Below are 17,739 nucleotides of genomic sequence, written 5' to 3' on the forward strand. Positions count from 1 at the left end.
ACTGTTATTACCACAGGCTACCTTTCGTCAGTTAATATAATAAAATATTTAAATTATGATAAACATTATGTACTTCGACCAAAACAATATAGTGTCACTTCTTAAATTTAAAAAAATTCAATATATGCTTTATACAATATCAAAATAGCTTAAATGGCACTGTTTTTCAAAAAATGTGCTTCTGCTTATCCCATAATCCTTTTAGTATTTTCTTGGTAATTCAGCAAAACTCTTTAAACTGAACAAAATTAGGATTTTGTGCTTCTATGTTTACAGAAAGAGCATATCAGACTGACAAATTTGATAATCTAAAAAAAAAAAAGAAAGAAAAAACTGTTCTTATTTCAAAGGTTCAAAAAATAAAGGTTATTTACTATGCAGACCAGGACTTCTTGTTTTTAAGATAGCAAATTAGAAAAACATGGTAAGAGTTAGAGGTTACTCAATCAGGTTGAAGCTGGGACTTTTACTCCAGCAGCTCTTGTTCCCCAAATTATATCTGATAATGTTCTAAAGTCTAAACATATTTTAGTTCAAAAAGATACTCAGCTCTTAGATATAAAATGGCACTAAGCTTCCAAATATCAACAGGTTTACCCACCCTCTTCAACTAATGTATCTGTTTTCAGAGTAATCTGCCACTCAGGACCTCTGAATCATAATATTTGAGGAACTGAAACTTTGAGCTAAACTGTTTGTTTGCATTTTCCTGTGCGTAATCACAGGAGAGGGGCATTAATAAAGGGGTTGGAGTATTGGCCACTACCAAGGCCTATTATTTCAGCAGACTCATGGCAACAGGGCAAAGCTGAGTGTGTGCAACTGTGACATAATTTCAGCCTGTATTGTGTTGAATGGAAGAGAAGACCAATGTGTCCGCAGATACAAGCAGTAAAATATCCCAGAGTAGTTGCAAACCGGAAACAGTATCTATATTTCTCAACAATTCAAGAAAGATAGTGATAAACCTTACCTTAAACTGGCTACAAAAGTATTATTACCTGTAAAGCAAGATGGCGCCCGTAAACTTAAAACTGGCAAAATCCCATTGAATTGCATTTCAGAGAGAGGAGGGAACTTGAAATGGTACTGTTTTGAGGGTGTCCACGAGGGTGGGCAAGCATATGTTCCTGCTAAGCAGAGGAAGTGGTACACCCGGATTTCTTCCTAAGTGTGAGCTCTTTATAAACTCATCCTCATGGGGGCTGTTTTAAATGGAAAGAAAATGACACACAGTCCCCAACTAGGTTTCTGAACTGTTTGGAGAGGGTTGCCACTTTCCCCAGACATTAGGTTACTGTGGGGGAATTTTCCAAAGTTGTCAACAATTCCATTTTTAAACTCAGTTCTTCCTCTCCACATAAAACAGATGCGAGGCAGTATGAACTATATTTGGTCTAGCAGGAGATATAAGTTTTTTTTACATTGCTGACTCCTACCTGACAGTGGAAGACGTATTCTGGTGTGGTTTTCTTAAACTTCATGTTCCAAACCAAGGCCACTCCATCTGGTTCATGGGGAGCATCTTCGTTGTTGTTGTAGGAAGCGACCATCAGCTCGGGGTACTGGATGGAAGAGGTCACAAGGATGGCTTATGCCAAGATGACGACACAAGGAAAACATTCTTATTCCAACAGACACATGCTATATTACATACTTTAAATGGCACTTTCTTTTTAAGCTGTGGCATACTTAATACCAATTTCACGTCTCAACCCACTGCAATCTGGTTTCTACTCCCAACAAACGTTCCACGTGTGCTGCCATAGTCACCAATGACTACTAAACTGCATGCTCTGCTGGACCTCTCTGGGTTATGTGACATTTGGGCTACTCCCTCCTTTCTCCTATGTTGGCTTCCATGACATCTTTCTCTCCTGATCTTCTTCCAAACCACTCTTTTCAGTCCCTACAGTTTCTTCTATTACCTATATTCCAAGGGGGGCTGTTTTCTGCCCTTATTTGTCTCTATCGACACACTGTCCCTGCGTGAACTCATCAATAGCTTTAATAAGCATTAATACATTGACAATGTTCAAATCTTTACCTCTAGGCTTGATTTCTCTCTGAGGTGCAGATTTTACAGCTACTGGGGATTTCTCAAGGCTGTCCATAGACACGTCAGATGCAGTGCCTAGGAAAGCGAGCTTGTTGCCTTCTACAAAAACCTACTGCTCTTTCAACATTCCCTCTTCCAACATTCATCCCTTTAGTGCTTTGCACTGACATTACCTAGCTGTCCAGGCCAGACACTCCAAGTTCATTTTTTACTCCTCCCTCTTTCTCATCTTCATATACTGTGTTTCACTACTTCCTCAATGGTAATTCAAATGCATGTTTTCTTTCTCTCCTTAAGATCAGAGGGCTCCTAAATGAATTTCTTGTCTGGATGAAGACAACAGTTTTTTAAATGGCTTCCTGCTTCCAGACTTGCCATGCCCTACCCTCACCTACTCCACTCTTCATCCTTTGTCAATATGATTTTACAAAACATACATTTGGCTAAGTCACTCCTCTGCTTAAAATACTTTAATGGCTCATCATTACTTTCAAGATAAAATGCAGGTCATATAGAATCCTTCATCATCTGTTATTTTCTACTTTCTCGGCTTAATCTCTTACAACCTTCCCTCCCTCCTCCCAACCCCACTCTATGACCCAGCCTCACTGGGCTAGTTCTGAGGTTCATAGGTACAGCCTCTGTACCATGAGTCTGATACTCACTCTCATTGGAATGCCTCTTCTGTGTTGGTTACATCGTTAACACCAAGTCCTCCAGACAATCCTATCTAACTATCCACCACCCCTCCTTGCCTCTCATCAGCTCCCTTAGCAATTATGTGTGTCCCCCTATTAAAGCCCCTGTCAAACTGTATTATGGCTTCTCCTGGTCTATGTCTGTTACTAGACTGTAAGCTCTTTGAGTATAGGGACTTGTTTTTATTGACCTCTGAATCCAGAGTATAGTAAGTCCTAGCACAATAAACTTGTGCCAAAATCTGTTGAATTACAAATGCTCTTTCTTATGTTAGTAACCCTGTGCTCAGCGGCAAGACCTTATCTTTAATCCTTTGTTGTTAAATAACACCAACAATTAAAAGCTGAAGTAAAAGAAACACAAGTAGTAAAGTAACAAAGAGGACTCTACAGTGAGTAGAAATACCTACTCACCATACCTGAACTCTATGCTGAGTGTTATAAATAAACTGAGGCTGAATCTCATGGCAGGTATTTAGGAGTTAGAGTACATTTCATGAAAATGTCATTCCTACCTGGGATTCCCATAAGGCAGCTCCGTTAAAAATAGCATCAGGATTATAGCAGATCATATCAGTCTCTGCTCACAGGTAATTTTTCCCTTCTTTTTCACTACACTGCATATATTTAACATAAGATTGTCTGTATAAATTTGAACATCAACTTTTTTTCTATCAAAAATAATTAAACCTAAGTCTTCTATGTGATTGTAGTCATTCTTTGAGCTCCCTCAACTTAAGAAAGCTGCAGAGAGTTACAACTCGCCAGTTGGTACAGAGAAAGTATAAGCCTACAACGACACACACGTATGTGGCCACCAGGGGAAAGTAATCATTCTTTATTAGAAAACACTCCTCAGCGCATGAATCAAAGGCCTGTTAAGAAAGGCCTTTGATTCAAAGCCCATTCAAAGAAACTAACATCCAGATAAACACAGAAGTCTCCAGACTGTCCATCTGAAGTTTAACTATGTCACATGTGAAAAGGCAACTCTATAAACATCAACACCACTACCATAGTGGCCAATGGACAGCCAGATGTGTCTGGAATAATATCCCACAGCTCCACATCTGGGTCTCATCGCTGGCTCCCACTTGCAGTTCTTCTTTTTTCATTAAAAAAAATATTTTACATTATTGCGTTTAAAACTCCTTTAGAAAACAAGGAGAATTTCTGTAAAATACCAGTGAAATGCTTTTGGTGAAATATCTATAACTAGGATCAAAAGGCCTAAAGATACTGATTAACTCTTATCTCTTGAAAGTGTTTGTGATTTCAAAGTCTCCTCTAGTATGTTTGTTTGAACATGACTAATCATATTTTCTTATTTTCCAATAAAAAGTAGTAAATCTCTGCACGATTATTTAAACTTTAAAGGTTAAAATTATTATCTTAAAGAGAATATTAACTGCTAGGAAGTTTGTGACTGCTCACGGGGCTGAATTATCTAATATTTAACCTAGGAGAATTTTACCCGGAAATTACCAGATCTGCTCTCAAGCTGCTTTTTCTTATAAAGAAATAAAATCTGACATTTATTGGCGAGGAAGGAACCAACATGTTTTAAGTGCCATTATGTGCCAGACACTGGGCTGTGGAACATGTTCACTCATTTGATCCTTACAATTCTCTAAAGTAAGCAATGGTTTTCCTACTTCTACAGACAAAGAAGCCAAGGGTCCCCGGGTAAGGAACTTGTTCCAAGTTAAGTTGCTAATAAATGATAAAGTGAGGCCCTGCTTGAAGTCTATTTGGTTTCAAAGACCATGTCCCTTCCAGCCCACTGTGGCATGCGTCAAGTGCCCCCTCCCCCCATGCATATGAGAGGCACTGGTGCCAGGTAAAATGTGGGACACGAATTTCAACAGTAACATGCTTTGCTTTATAGGAGCTCATCACTTAGCAGAGGGAGGTGAGACACATGTATGAATAACAACAACACAAATATAAAAGCAGAACATGCTAAGATGGAGATACAAAAGGAGGTCTATCAAAGCACAGAGGAGAAAATAACTACTTTAGTTGGAACGGGGTATGGTAGGGAGAGATATTGGAAAGGACTTCTGAGAAGAAATGAGACTTGATTGGGCCCTGTTAAATGGCTAGGTGATTAGGAGAGAAGTGAGAGGAGAGTATAGACGAGGGTAAATATTGTAGAGTCAGGTAAATATTGATGCGGGAAATCTCTCTTGGGTGTCTGCCTGGTTCACAGTGATTCTCCCAATCTTTGGAGATTACCTCAATACACAGGTGTCTAACTTCCCAGGGACAATTAATTCATTGCAGGGTTCATACCTGACCCAGCTGGGGCAATCACATTCTCTAACTTGGCTACTGTAACTTTTGAGCTGAGACACAGAACCCATGGGCTGGCAAATGAGTCAGCTTACGACAGCATCTTATTGGTGAAGCCTCTCAAGCTGCTCAGATTTATACTCCTGAGTTCCCGTTCATCATCTCTTCCGTGGATTCCCTGAGCACCCTAGTAGCTCTCGAATAAATTTCCCTTTTTCCTTAAAGTAGCCAGGGGTAAAGTTTTCTTGACTAATGCAGTGGAGATCATATTCAGGAGACAGTAGGTTATAGCACCTGGCTGGGAGGCAGGTGATAGGAAGAGATGAAAAAGATAAAAGGGCTGCAGATGCCTCAGGGCATCCTCACAGAAGTCACTGAGTACAGGCTGATGATTTTAGACTTCACTCTGGGAGTCATACACTCCAACTACTACTACTACTAATTCTACCACTACTTTAACATTTATTCAGTATTTTTTATATACTAGACAGTTTTAAAACTCGAAGTGTTTTAAATACATTTACTCATTTAATACAATAAGCATGTGAGCTAGGTACAATTATCATTTTATGAGTGAGGAAACTTAAGCCAAGAAAAGTCAGGTAATTTGCTCAAGGTGACACTGAGAGCAAATAAGTAATCTTTACAAATAGTAAACTGGAAAAGTACTTACAATGACTCAACAGTGTAGAGAATTGAGGCAGGGAGACCAGTTAGGAAGCTATTTCCTAATATAAGCACAAAGTGGAGGCCATGACATAAAGTAGGTATCAACTCCACATGTAAGTGGATTTGAATTGATCACAGTGGGGGTCTTTTTACTACCGTAAATTTGATTGGGTTTTGCAATTAAATGAGCTATCAAAAATTACTTGAAGAGGGATGGGGGAAGAATGGAGTAGGAAGCTGGGGTTAGCAGATGTAAGCTATTATATAGAGAATGAATAAACACCAAGGTTCTACTGTATAGCACAGGAAACTATATTCGATATCCTATGATAAACCATAATGAAAGAGAATATAAAAATAATGTATATATATGTATAATTGAATCACTTTGCTGTACAGCAGAAATTAACACAACATTGTAAATCAACTTTACTTCAATTAAAAAAAAAAAACGACTTGGCTTTGTATCTTGGATGACTCCAAGGTTCGAGGATGCAACTTACATATGAGAGGAATATACATGGTGGGAGTGAGATCATAAGTCTGGTTTTGTATATGTCTGCCAAATCTGTCATGTGATATGTGGATAGTATTATTGACCCCCTGTGCTAAACGATATTCAATGAATAGCAAAGTTGACATAATTCCCCAAGCACCCAAATGTCTTCCAGGGAATAATGTTTGGTGGATATTTTGCAAATATCGCAAAGTTAAAGTGTTCTTGTTTAAGAAGTACAAGAGGTCACAGCAAAGCTATGCAGGAATCTTACAGTTTCTTCCTTTTTTCCCCTCTGTTCCATTCTGTTCCATTCATAATCATCCTAAGCATACATGCCTCTACTAGACGCTAAGACAATGCCTCTATCCTTTTCTTCTTTCTTAATATCACTGGATTGCATGTAGATTCACTCAGAAAGTCTCTTCATTCCATACGTATGTCAACCTGGTCCTTTGAACCCCAAAATTGTTATGATGTAAGGGCTCTAATTCCTGTTTCTTATGCTCCAAAGAAAATACATTTTTCAGAAATGCAAACCCCTTCCCCACAGTGTAGATGGCAGGTTACAGAAAAATGGGGAAAAACAGATGCAGTCTCTCTATGGGGGAGTTTCTGCCCTTTCCAGTTTCACCTCCTGCAACAAAAACGACACACAAGATCCTGTGTGGAAACAAACCTATCTACAGGCAATAGGGCCCACCACACGCTGAGGCCAGGCAGGGACCAGCCCCACTGGTGAGCCCCCTGCTGCCTCCTCAGGGAGAGTTATCAGTGAAACCTGCCTTTGAGGAATGTGTCAGATAAGGTTCCTGTGTAATTTCCAGGCTCTGAACAAGTGAACAAGCCGAGCTAAGTGTCTCCTCAGCCTTGGATCTGCTTTCTGCACACACACCCGAGCGTGCTCACAGAGCACCCACGCACTGGCGGGAAGTGGCTGGGCACACCCTGCCTGTATTAGCCTCTGCACGACCATGCCCTGCGTGCTGTCTTGTTTGGATGTAAAAAGAGATTCAAGGGGAGAGATCACTTGCCCACTTTGTGGCTGCTGACAGTCTGGTTGCAGGGGTTTACATTCCTCTTCAGTGTTCCTGTTCTCAACATGACTAAATGGGGCTCTTCACATCACCTGCTTTACTGCTCTGCCTAGAACACACTCTTCTCCCCTCCATTTGTCTAATCCCAGTCTTCTAAGATGCCCTGTCCAACCAGAGACAGACTCCAACCTCCACTGAATCCTGAAAGCACTTGCTCTCGGCCCTACGTCACTCAGCCCTTAGAACCTCTTTCGGTTCCAGATTCATAAGCCCTTTGTGGGAGGCACTGGTAAAGAGCATATGCCTGAAAGTGCTGGAAGACTTGGGTTCAAAGCCCTGCTGTACCACATCCTAGCTGAGGGACGGTTAGTAAGATACTTAGTTGCTCTGAGCCTCAATTTCTTCAGCTATAAAATTAAAATAGTAACAGTGGCTGCCTCACTTGATGTTGTGAGGGTGAAATAAGACAATGCCTCCAGAGCAGCTGGCACAGTGCTTAGTATATAAGAAACACAAATTAAAAGCTAGCCATGATAATTATTCCCAATAAAAGCACAGACTGTAAGAAAACAGAAACTGCACTGTGCATAAATGCCCAGTACTTATCATCCCTATTTCCCTCATTGCTATTATGTCATTGTCATTACAGGAGGGGACGCAGCATGGTGATCAAGAATGTGAGCTCAGGAGTCAGACCACCTGAGTTCATATTCTGACCTCACCACAATTAGGCTGTGTACCTTTACGTGCATTATTTAACTATTCAGTGCCGGGTAAATTATACACTAACTGAGTAGGCCATTAAATCGGCTTTTGGTAAATCCGCCTGCTTTCACTATGAATGCTGCACTAGGGTGTTTAGATTTTTTTTTTCTTGCAGGCAATAGGGAGTTTTAATCCCGGGAGTGAAGTGATCAGATGTGCGTTTTTCGAAAGATTATTTGGCTAGATGTCTAGAGGGAAAACTATAGGTGGACAAGTTTGGATGTAGAAAGAACACAAGAAGGTTAGCAGTACTACAGGTGTAAGATGATGAATATATGAGCGGCGAAACGGACAGTCTTGGTGACAGACCGGGTCTGGGAGATAAGGGAGAGAAAGTTTCTAATGTTAATGACGAAAGTTTTGCTTTAGGTCCTTGGGTATATTGTGATGGCTTTAACAGAGAATGGAGGAAGCAAAAATAGGATTTCAGACGTGTGGAAATAATGAGTTAGTGATTAGTTTGAGATTCTATGGGACACCTGAATGGATCTGTCTGGTGTGTAAAGTGGAATTCAGGAGGGAGATTGGGCGGGGGATAGAAAAAGGCTGCCCACGTGGTGGTTGAATCCATAGCAGTGGAAGAGATCTCCCACAGAGAGCACGTCGAGAAGAGTAAAGGTTGAGGGCATGACCACGAGGACCATGAGGGTAGGAGAGGAAAAAGAAGTCTTGGAGGAGTTCGAGAACTGAAAGAGAGTCGAGCTGTGGAACTCAGTGGAAGGATAATATTTTTAGAAGTACGGGGAAGTCAACAAAGCTGGATGACAAAGAGAGGTCGGGGCAGATTAAGGCTTTAAAATATTCACATGGATTTGACAAGTAGGAAATCATTGGTGACTTTAGTGAGAGCAGTTTCATGGACAGAATGGCCTGGCTCTTCGTCTGGTCCCTAGTAAGTACTCAATGTGTATGAATAAGAGAGTGCAAATTTTAAACTGAAACTTCAGTAAAATGAGAAAGAAAACCAATAGGCACAGAAAAAAATTGCAGGTTAGTGAACACATCCAAAATAGTGGAGCAATTCTCTCTTATTTTTTTTAAAATACAAATGCCATGAGAACACAAGTCCAGTTTGTCCCATCCCAGCAACCATCCTTACCTGGAGAGACCAGTCCATACAAGTGACTACTCGGTGCTTGGACCAATGCTCATCGTAGAACTGACGATTGAAAGAAAGGTTGGCTCCAGCCTGGACATCCCTAGGAGGGTTTAAACATCAAACTAGTGCTCATACTGAAAGAATGAAATGGCGAGAGCATGGCGCACGATACTCTCTAAAGCCAAAGCATCAACTTAGACAGCAAACTCTGATCGTAAATAAACTAAAGGTGATCTCCTTTCTGCAAAGCTCTCTCTAACCTGGCCCAGAAAAGGTTCCCACATGTTGTTCCAAGCCTGGTGTGAAATGTCAAATTTGTTTCAGGTTCCTATCTTGAGCAGTTCTAAAGCATTCTCCTCCCCCTAATAAGCTCTGCCTTGAATCAGAGTTTACAAGAAATCTCCCAGCTCGCAAGGAAGCGCAGCACATTTGGAGAGTCTTTGGTATCAATACCACCTTATCTGGCCTTAGACCAGAAATGACATGCATGTCTCTCTTTACCTGTAATTTCCGATTGAAGGTGGCAGTTGCCTCCTTGCTCAATAGCAAGTGAAAAGTTCTACAGTGAGACAGGCCTGCTGGGGAATGAGGGATTCACCAAACACCTTAGGTACTTAACACAGACCAAAATATCACCTGGGTGGAGGAAGATTACACTTTGGCTACTGTTTACTTGCCTGATATTCAACTGGCTGCAAAACCTCCTCTGAAGAACTCTGCACTGGTCATGCATTCGCTCCACAAGACCGAGTGTTTAAATTGAGTCATGCTTGTTCTGTGTCAGCAGCTATGGGATCTGCATAAAAAGCTGCCTATACTCCTTGGGCTTCAGTTCAGGAATTCTTCCACACTCACCCTTTTTTTTCCGTTCATTTGCTTCATTCCATTGCTTTGCACCCTGTATCACTTGCCCTATATAGTTCTTGTTCAGACTGGGTGACTTGACCTCAGATTAGGTACTTGGGCTCCAAGCAGCTGACTTATTATGACTTTTTTTTTCCCCCTGATATCCTTTTCTCAGCTCCACCACTGCAAACTCAGGCAAGAGGTACGTGCCCCCAGATATCTGCCAGGAGCCCAGTATAACACTGTACCAGACACCCAGAGGGAAAGAGAACTCAGCAAACTAACTGAGCCATAGAGTAATGGCTTTTTAAAAGAAAACAAATATAACACATATATTCCAAATATTATTCTCTTTGATGTAGTCTAATGATGCTGTTGACTGTTTAGAACATTTTTAGAACTCCCTTTTGAAACTGTTTTCAGAGCCACGGTTATATTGCCTTGAGCATCTTCAACGATGACAGGTTGGCCTTTGACAATGTATTTGAATTTTAGAAGTAGTAAAATGTCAGGTCTAATGAAAAAGGCAGGTAATCTCATCTTTTCATGTTGTTCTTGGCCAAAAGAAATTGGTGGCTAAAAACCAGCTATATCGCTCACAAAGCTCATAAAGTGCCTCCAATTATCCACACGAAGATGGTTGACAGCCCCTGCCGAACGTAATACATTTGTTGCAGTCACAGGGAAAGTCATTTGGGGCCATTTACTTCTAATGGTTAGTTAAAAGTAAACGGCACTTGTATTTCCTAAAAGGCATATACACATAATCTTATGGCATCAAAAGAGGAAAGAGTTGCCAGTCTCTGTTTGCTGTCTCCCACATCAGTTAAGGTCTCCCATATCTCATGTTTATTTTCTTCGGCTTCCTGTTTGCTTAGACATCAAAAATAGATCTACTGGATATAACACAAATCTCCTTTTGCTGCTTATGTTTTCTCAGAGGACAATGTACATGACTCTGCCAGTCTCTATCACCTGGGCTGTTCCCCAGATATCAAGTTCAAAAGCATTTCATGGAAGCACATGATAATTACAAGGAAACTCTAAGCCAGAAGTCATAACCAACGCCCTTAGTCAAAGCTGTTCAGCAAGATCAGCTCTGGAATTTCATACTCTTCTGATTTGTTAGGCTTGGAACTTGCCTACTCAAAACATAAGTGAATTTAGAATCAACAGAGAACTTATCACAGTATTTTTTTAAATGCACACAAGAAACTAACCCATCTTTTTCCTCTAACTCTCGACCACTATAGTCAAAGAAGATATCGGAGTCTTCTGCCAGCGCTCTTTCAATTACCCGTATTGTCCGATCAAAAAAGATGAGAAATTCCTCTGAGTGAAGGATCTGCTGTTTTTCCTCCTCTGTCAGCTCCCTTGGAGGAGCTATTTATGTAAAAGAGATTATTGGGAAAGAAAAAAAAAAAAGGGATAATTAAAACATTTCAAGAGGAATCCAACTCTTGAAAGACATTGCTTATCAAAAGAGTGATAAGACACAGTGAAATAAACCATTGTTAATATTAATTCTAAATTACTCTTAAATTCACATCAAAGGTTTTTGAAGATGTCTTCACTGACAATTTGACAAAAAGATTTCATATCTGGACTAATTACTATTTTGAAGAGTTGAAAAATATTACAAATGAAAATGATTGGTGTGTTTTAACAATGAGTTCTGAACGTTATTTTCTTTAGAACTGAACTTGAAAAACAGCTCAAATAGTACATAATAGAGAAATCTATAAAACCATGTATATCAGATTGTAAAGCTGCACATACTAAATAATTAAGAACTACCTATAATATGATCTAGATAGCACCTTTCCTCTTTCTACTGATAAATTCATTTTATTTTAGATAGTTACTTGATAAGACTGATTGATTGTTATATAGATTCTCCTCGAAAACTGAAACGTGTCCTTCCAAACGCACCTTTACCCAAGGTATCTTCTGCTTTTAAACAAACACATGGAACAAATAAATGCTATAAGACACCTCATAATTGTTACTATGCCTTACTTTTCCAGCATGATTAATCTTATAAGACTAAATTTGAAGATACAAAATAAGGCAAAGAGAGATTAAATAACTAGCAATATGTCATAGTGTCTGAAAGTCAGCTCACCTCAGAGTCACGATTAGGTTATATAAACTGTTCCTTCAGTAGCAGGGTTTACATAAAACTATAGAGGAAGGATTAGGAACTCCCCCAGAGTGAGAAATCCCTAAGGGCAGAAACTGTCAGCTGAACCTCTATGGTTCTTCAGGAACCTCAGTTCAACTTTTGTGCAGAGAGACTTCAATAAATGTTTGATCAATTACCCTTCCAGTAGGACCAGAAGCTCCTGGAGTTTAAGCTACAGGAGGAAGGTAGTGCATTAAAACCATAGGGGTCCCTGGTGGAATGACTCACCCACAGAATTTCCCAAACACTTCCACAACCATCCTGATAACCAGGACCGATTTCTACCTGGCCACATGGTCAGAGGAATCATTTAGGTATAGCCACCTATAGCATAATGTTTTATGGAAGTGTTATTTGATTTGATTAATGGTATCTTGAAGCCACTGTCCTGAGAAATCTGAACTGTCAAGAAGCCCTCCTGCAGAGCCATGGAAGTAGATCTCAAGCTTTTAATGTTCATAATGTCTTTCCCCTTCTGGCCTCCCCTCCCCTGCCCCAGACTGAAAGGCATAAGAGGTCTGGAAAGACTCCAGGGTCTGTATTTGTACAAGAAATTAGAATGATTATGATGTAGTTGATTCACACCTTGAGAAGTGGAAAAACATGATTCATCCACTACAGCAGAAGATTATCTCCAAATACAGCTCACCCTGGTGTTTCTAGCAGCCCTAAATATAGCCAGAAATATTTCTTTGTTGCTGAAGTTTCCAGAGCCCTAAATGTGCCCATGTGTTTGGGACTCTCCAAAAACCTCCATCAACAACTGCTGAGCAATGCTGCACAGACACTAGTTTGAGAAATGGTGAAGTGGGCAATGTGTAAACTGTAGATAACAAGAACTCTACAAAACCAGCCTGGAATCCAAGACTTACTCCGCCATTTGCTAGCTTGGATTCTTTAATCAATGAAAGCTCTCTAAGCTGCAGTGTTATCCATAAAATGAGGCAATGATACCTAAACTTTAAGTCTGGTTTAAGACTTAAATATACTGACAAATAGTTCAGCATTCAATAATTAGCAGTTATATATAATTAGTCTACTTTCTAAAGCACCCATAAATGAGGCATTTGAGTTTTTTCACCCTGATATAAGTTCAAGAAAACAGTAAAACTACTAAATGTAACTAGGTAAAGGGGAAAACACTAGGGTCCTTTTGTTTTGGTCAGTACTGTTATATAAATAAATAAACTTCACTAAACAAGGATGCTACAGGACCAAGAAGAATGTCTTATTTTAAAAGCTTCATTCGGCTTTTGTCAATGCTGATGGATGACTTGAGACACACTTGAAATTAAGCAGAGATATAGGAATTTTTTCCCTTTATTCCTGTTTTTACATTTTAAAAATATCTATTCTATTCTCTGTTTATCTTTTTGAGCTACTTGTATTCCACCTGTATATTTCCTTACAGGTCCATTACCTTGAATAAAAAACAGTTCCTGTGTAATTTTCTGTAATCTTTTTCTTCCCTGTAGCTTACTGTCATTTTGATCTCAGCTTTCAAGACATACAACTTCTTCTCTAAGAGAAACATAAATGGCTGATCAAAGTGTATTTGCAGAGGCCAAGTTCAGGTAAGTGAAGCAGTAGCGTCTCCAGATATTATGTTTGGCAATACAATATTTGGCTTGAAATTAAATTGCTACTGAAGCAAAACAAAGAGCATATTTTATATTAAGCTTTGATGTCTAACAGGGATCAAATGACATGATTTGTTAGCACAAAATAATAAGATGCATGTGCGGATGAGTACTTTTTAAAAGTCATAAACAATATTCAACTTAGGAGTTAAACAGAGCTACAGTTATTTTCGCTAAAACCCCAAACCTCTCATATTTAAAAGTCTTTAAATTGATGTGTTATTACAATGTAATGAAAACATAATGGAGTATCCAGGAACCACAACCAAAATCTGTATTTGGAGGTAAAACCTCTCCAGACATCATATTTCATGAAAAAAAAATTAGTTGATTAATGGAGTCCACAAAATTTAAAATATAAGCATAAACAATTAAAATCAGAATTGTATTACTCCAGGAGAGACCCCAAATTCTCCCTAAAATCTCTGTTTCTTCAGCTTTTCCCTATCCCTGGAACCTAAAGAATTATTTTCAACATCTTCTCTGCATAAAAAGGTAGGAAGTAATTTAATAGCAACAGGCGTAACAGCGCAAAACAAGGGCAATGATAATGTTTGATTTTTCTTACAAGTTAAGCAGAAATTGCTATTATAGCAGGTTTGTTGTTTGTTTTTGCAACATGGAGTATTTCTGCCAAGAGCTAACAATATTTTATGCATTTAAAGTGACCTTTTTTAAGAAATAAAGATTCTTCAGGAAAAGTAGTACACATGGATATGACTTACATATGAGCCAATGACAGCACAATTTTCAAACTTACCAAAATTTACCTGAACAGTTATATTTAGCTTGAATAAGAAGTACGAAAACCATGTACTAGAGTCATGAAACTCAAAGTTTAGAGAACTGCCTAATTCTATGAATTCATGGCCTGTAAAATTAAAATCTAGTATGAATTTTATTTTAGGGTCTACTTTTAATTCTTTTTATTATAGAAATGTTAATTGTCTTGGTACTGTACATGAAAATCCTTTTTTATGTGTCTCTCATGTTGATTCTATCCTATTTGCTATGCTTCTTAACTTTTCTTATTGACCTGAATGTGTACTTTTTCAATTTCTTTTTGATTTACTCTATTTACTAGACACTATAGCTTTTGATTTCTAGAGTTCCTGGATGTTTTTTCTCTGTAAAAATGTAAAATCTGTAATGGAATCCACAATTTATATTGAGTATTTTACAATCTCATCTTTAGGTCAAAAGTAATTTTTAAAATATCCATTTCAGAAATGTCTTGCCTTGTTTCAATGATATAGCTTTAAATTTCAATATAAAAATTACATCTTTTAAATATTTTTCAAGAATATGTCAAAAAGATTAAAAAATAAATAAGTAAACCCACATAAATATTCAATCAGATTAAATAGGGACAGTAGCTCTTACTGAATTTTACAGTGAAATCAGTTCAAAAACAAGAGGAAGAAAACCAAACCAAACTAATAAAGAATGATGTCCTTCTCTGAAGTTAATGTGAGGTTTATGAGTTAATGTGCATTTACAAGAGTCACATTTCCAATTCTGTTGCTTTAAATCTCTAAACATGAAGATACTAGGACACTCACATATAGAAATTTCCTAAAATTTTATTAAAAGCTAAAAGCTACCTGCTGTTTTCCCTACTCTGATGTGGAAAAAAGAGTGAGAAGAGTAATAAATCAAACCCATATTTCTTTACTGTTTAATGCATTTTTGATGTCACATGGGCAAAAATGTCAAAAGCTAGTGAGCACTGATTTTTTTTCCCATCTCCCCCTCAGCACTTTTTTTTTTTTTAACTCCAAAAACGGCCAGATTTCTCAAAAATGTGTTCCCTGGTTTGAAACTGTGTATGTCAAGTTTCAGCCCAGAGCAAATGTTTATGGATAAGTAATAAATCCCTGAAACTCAGGGTTCCTATGGAAGTGCTGACACAGCCCTGACTACCATGCAGCTGTATGAATGGCGCCACGATTGTATCTGCTAGAGATTCTTTAAAAAGTTTGCAAAATACTGTCTTGCTTTAAAAAAAAAATAGCCAGAGAGAGTTTGATGCCAACATAAACATGCTTTTAACCCATTATGTGCTAATTTGCAGAAAAGCCATTAATAGAGACTTAAGATGCACGGCACGGCAGTAACAGGAAATGCACTTTCAAACTTCTCTTGGACTTTTAACAGGACTTTAATCAATTCCATGAAGCATGAGTGAGAGTTAAAACTGGAGGGTGTTTTTGCTCAGAACTTAAGAAGGAGGTTGCAATGCTTTGCCAGAGAAGAGAATTTGGAAATTGGGGTTGGGGGGCAGGAGGGAATCCGTGCCAAGACACACAAAATACACCCTGGCTTCTTATCACCCAGTACATCTTAAGGATATTTTGCAAAAAAAAAAAAGGGTGAGGGTATTTTAGTAAACTTTGACTTATTTTGTCTCTTGCTACACCTGTGTTAATGATATTCTATTCACCAGCTTAAATATATACATGTTCTTAGTAGGAGGTTTAAATGTGAACTTGCTTCAATCATATCCTTTTAGAATCTCTCAGAAAGAGGAACTTGTGCCTTCTGTGGACGCCACTGTTAAAGATGCTGAATCTACTGCCTGCCTACAGCCGTACCCTGGAACTTGACAGTAATCCACCTCACTCAATGCCTGGGCAGGTTGAAGTGAGTCCCTATGACCACGCCTACAAAGTCCCCGGGGACAACCATGTGCCATGCACTTCGCCAGAGCCACGGGCAAATCAAAAATTTAAAAATCAAATGAAATTCTAATTAGACTTATGTTGCTCTAAACTTGGGACATTTAGTAGGAAATATGGAAGAATCTTTTTAATCTACACTCCATTCTCATGGACACTCCATTTCTCAATAAGAATGACAATCTCAAAATTCTCTTTTTCTCCATAGGCTGAAAATCTCAAAGGGACACAAAATCAGATTTTTAGGGAAACATCAGCTATAGTATGTCTTGCCTTCCCCTTTCTTTTCTTTTTTCATTATTGCTTTCTTGCTTTTTGAAATCCAGTGCTATTACAGGAGGATGGCTTTGTGGGCAAGTGTATAGGCTTTGGAGTCAACTCCAAATCCTGGATCGTGTACTTACACATTATGTATCCATGGGTACGTTTTTAAACCTCCCTTTTCCTATTTCTCTACCTATAAAATAGGGAAAATAATAGTATCTGCTTCAAAAGGATGTTGCAAAGGGTACATATTATCTCTGGAGTGTTAAGGAGAGAGCCAAGTACCTAGTAAGCCCCTAATAAGTACTAGTCATTGTTATCACTGGAGCATGTAAAGGCTCCTCCTTCTGATATGGGCAGAGTGTGGAGGAAAACTTTTAATAGTATAGTTAATAGTGATGATCACGGTTAATGTTTCTCTGTAGATCACACGAATAAACCTCAGAATTTAGTGACATAATAATTATACCTGCTCCTTTCCTTTACTGTTATCATTAGGAATATATATATGATGGCGTGAACTAGATAACATGTCAATTGATAACAAGTGTCTTATTTTACTGCTATTTCGTAATAATTTTACTGGAAATGTGACTGGACTTGTGGATGGTTCGTGTTTTATTTGCTTCTGTCAGTCAAAAAAATAAAGGATTAGAGTTTATGTGGCTAAATGTAATGTATTGATCAATCACAGAAAACCTTCCACGCAGGAGGTATACATTTAATTTTTACTTACCTTTATATATAGTCCCTTATGTTGGTTAAAAAGACAGCAATAAAATGATGACGCAATTTAGCTCCCACACCATACCTTCCTTCACCTCCTGTTTTTTGTCTTGATTTTCCAGTTCTGAATCCTGGCCAACTTTAGGTTCTACCATTTCCTCATCATCCTCATCCTCTAGAAAAAACAAAGAGAAAAAGGCATTATATTCTTTCCTTCAAATCAAAGTGTCTGGCTGATGGTGGGAGGTAGGGGCAGAGGGTAAAGTTCCAATCATTTAGGGC

At 38.6% G+C, this 17,739-nt stretch overlaps 1 protein-coding gene across 4 annotated transcripts in view; it reads right to left on the bottom strand.

The window, feature by feature from the left end:
• Positions 1 to 17,739, bottom strand: part of DYNC1I1 (dynein cytoplasmic 1 intermediate chain 1) — a 333,033-nt gene that overhangs the window by 116,196 nt on the left and 199,098 nt on the right. For all 4 annotated transcript variants that reach the window (XM_024767040.1, XM_024767038.1, XM_024767039.1 and 1 more), the window contains 4 exons: positions 17,543 to 17,632; positions 11,185 to 11,347; positions 9,119 to 9,218; positions 1,440 to 1,565 (listed from right to left, as the gene is read on the bottom strand). In XM_024767040.1, coding sequence (XP_024622808.1) covers positions 1,440 to 1,565; positions 9,119 to 9,218; positions 11,185 to 11,347; positions 17,543 to 17,632 — 479 coding nt within the window. The remainder of the gene's footprint in view (positions 1 to 1,439; positions 1,566 to 9,118; positions 9,219 to 11,184; positions 11,348 to 17,542; positions 17,633 to 17,739) is intronic.

This window comes from Neophocaena asiaeorientalis, unplaced genomic scaffold (assembly GCF_003031525.2).
Source record: "Neophocaena asiaeorientalis asiaeorientalis breed wild unplaced genomic scaffold, Neophocaena_asiaeorientalis_V1.1 scaffold70, whole genome shotgun sequence".
In the NCBI taxonomy this organism is placed as follows: domain Eukaryota; kingdom Metazoa; phylum Chordata; class Mammalia; order Artiodactyla; family Phocoenidae; genus Neophocaena; species Neophocaena asiaeorientalis.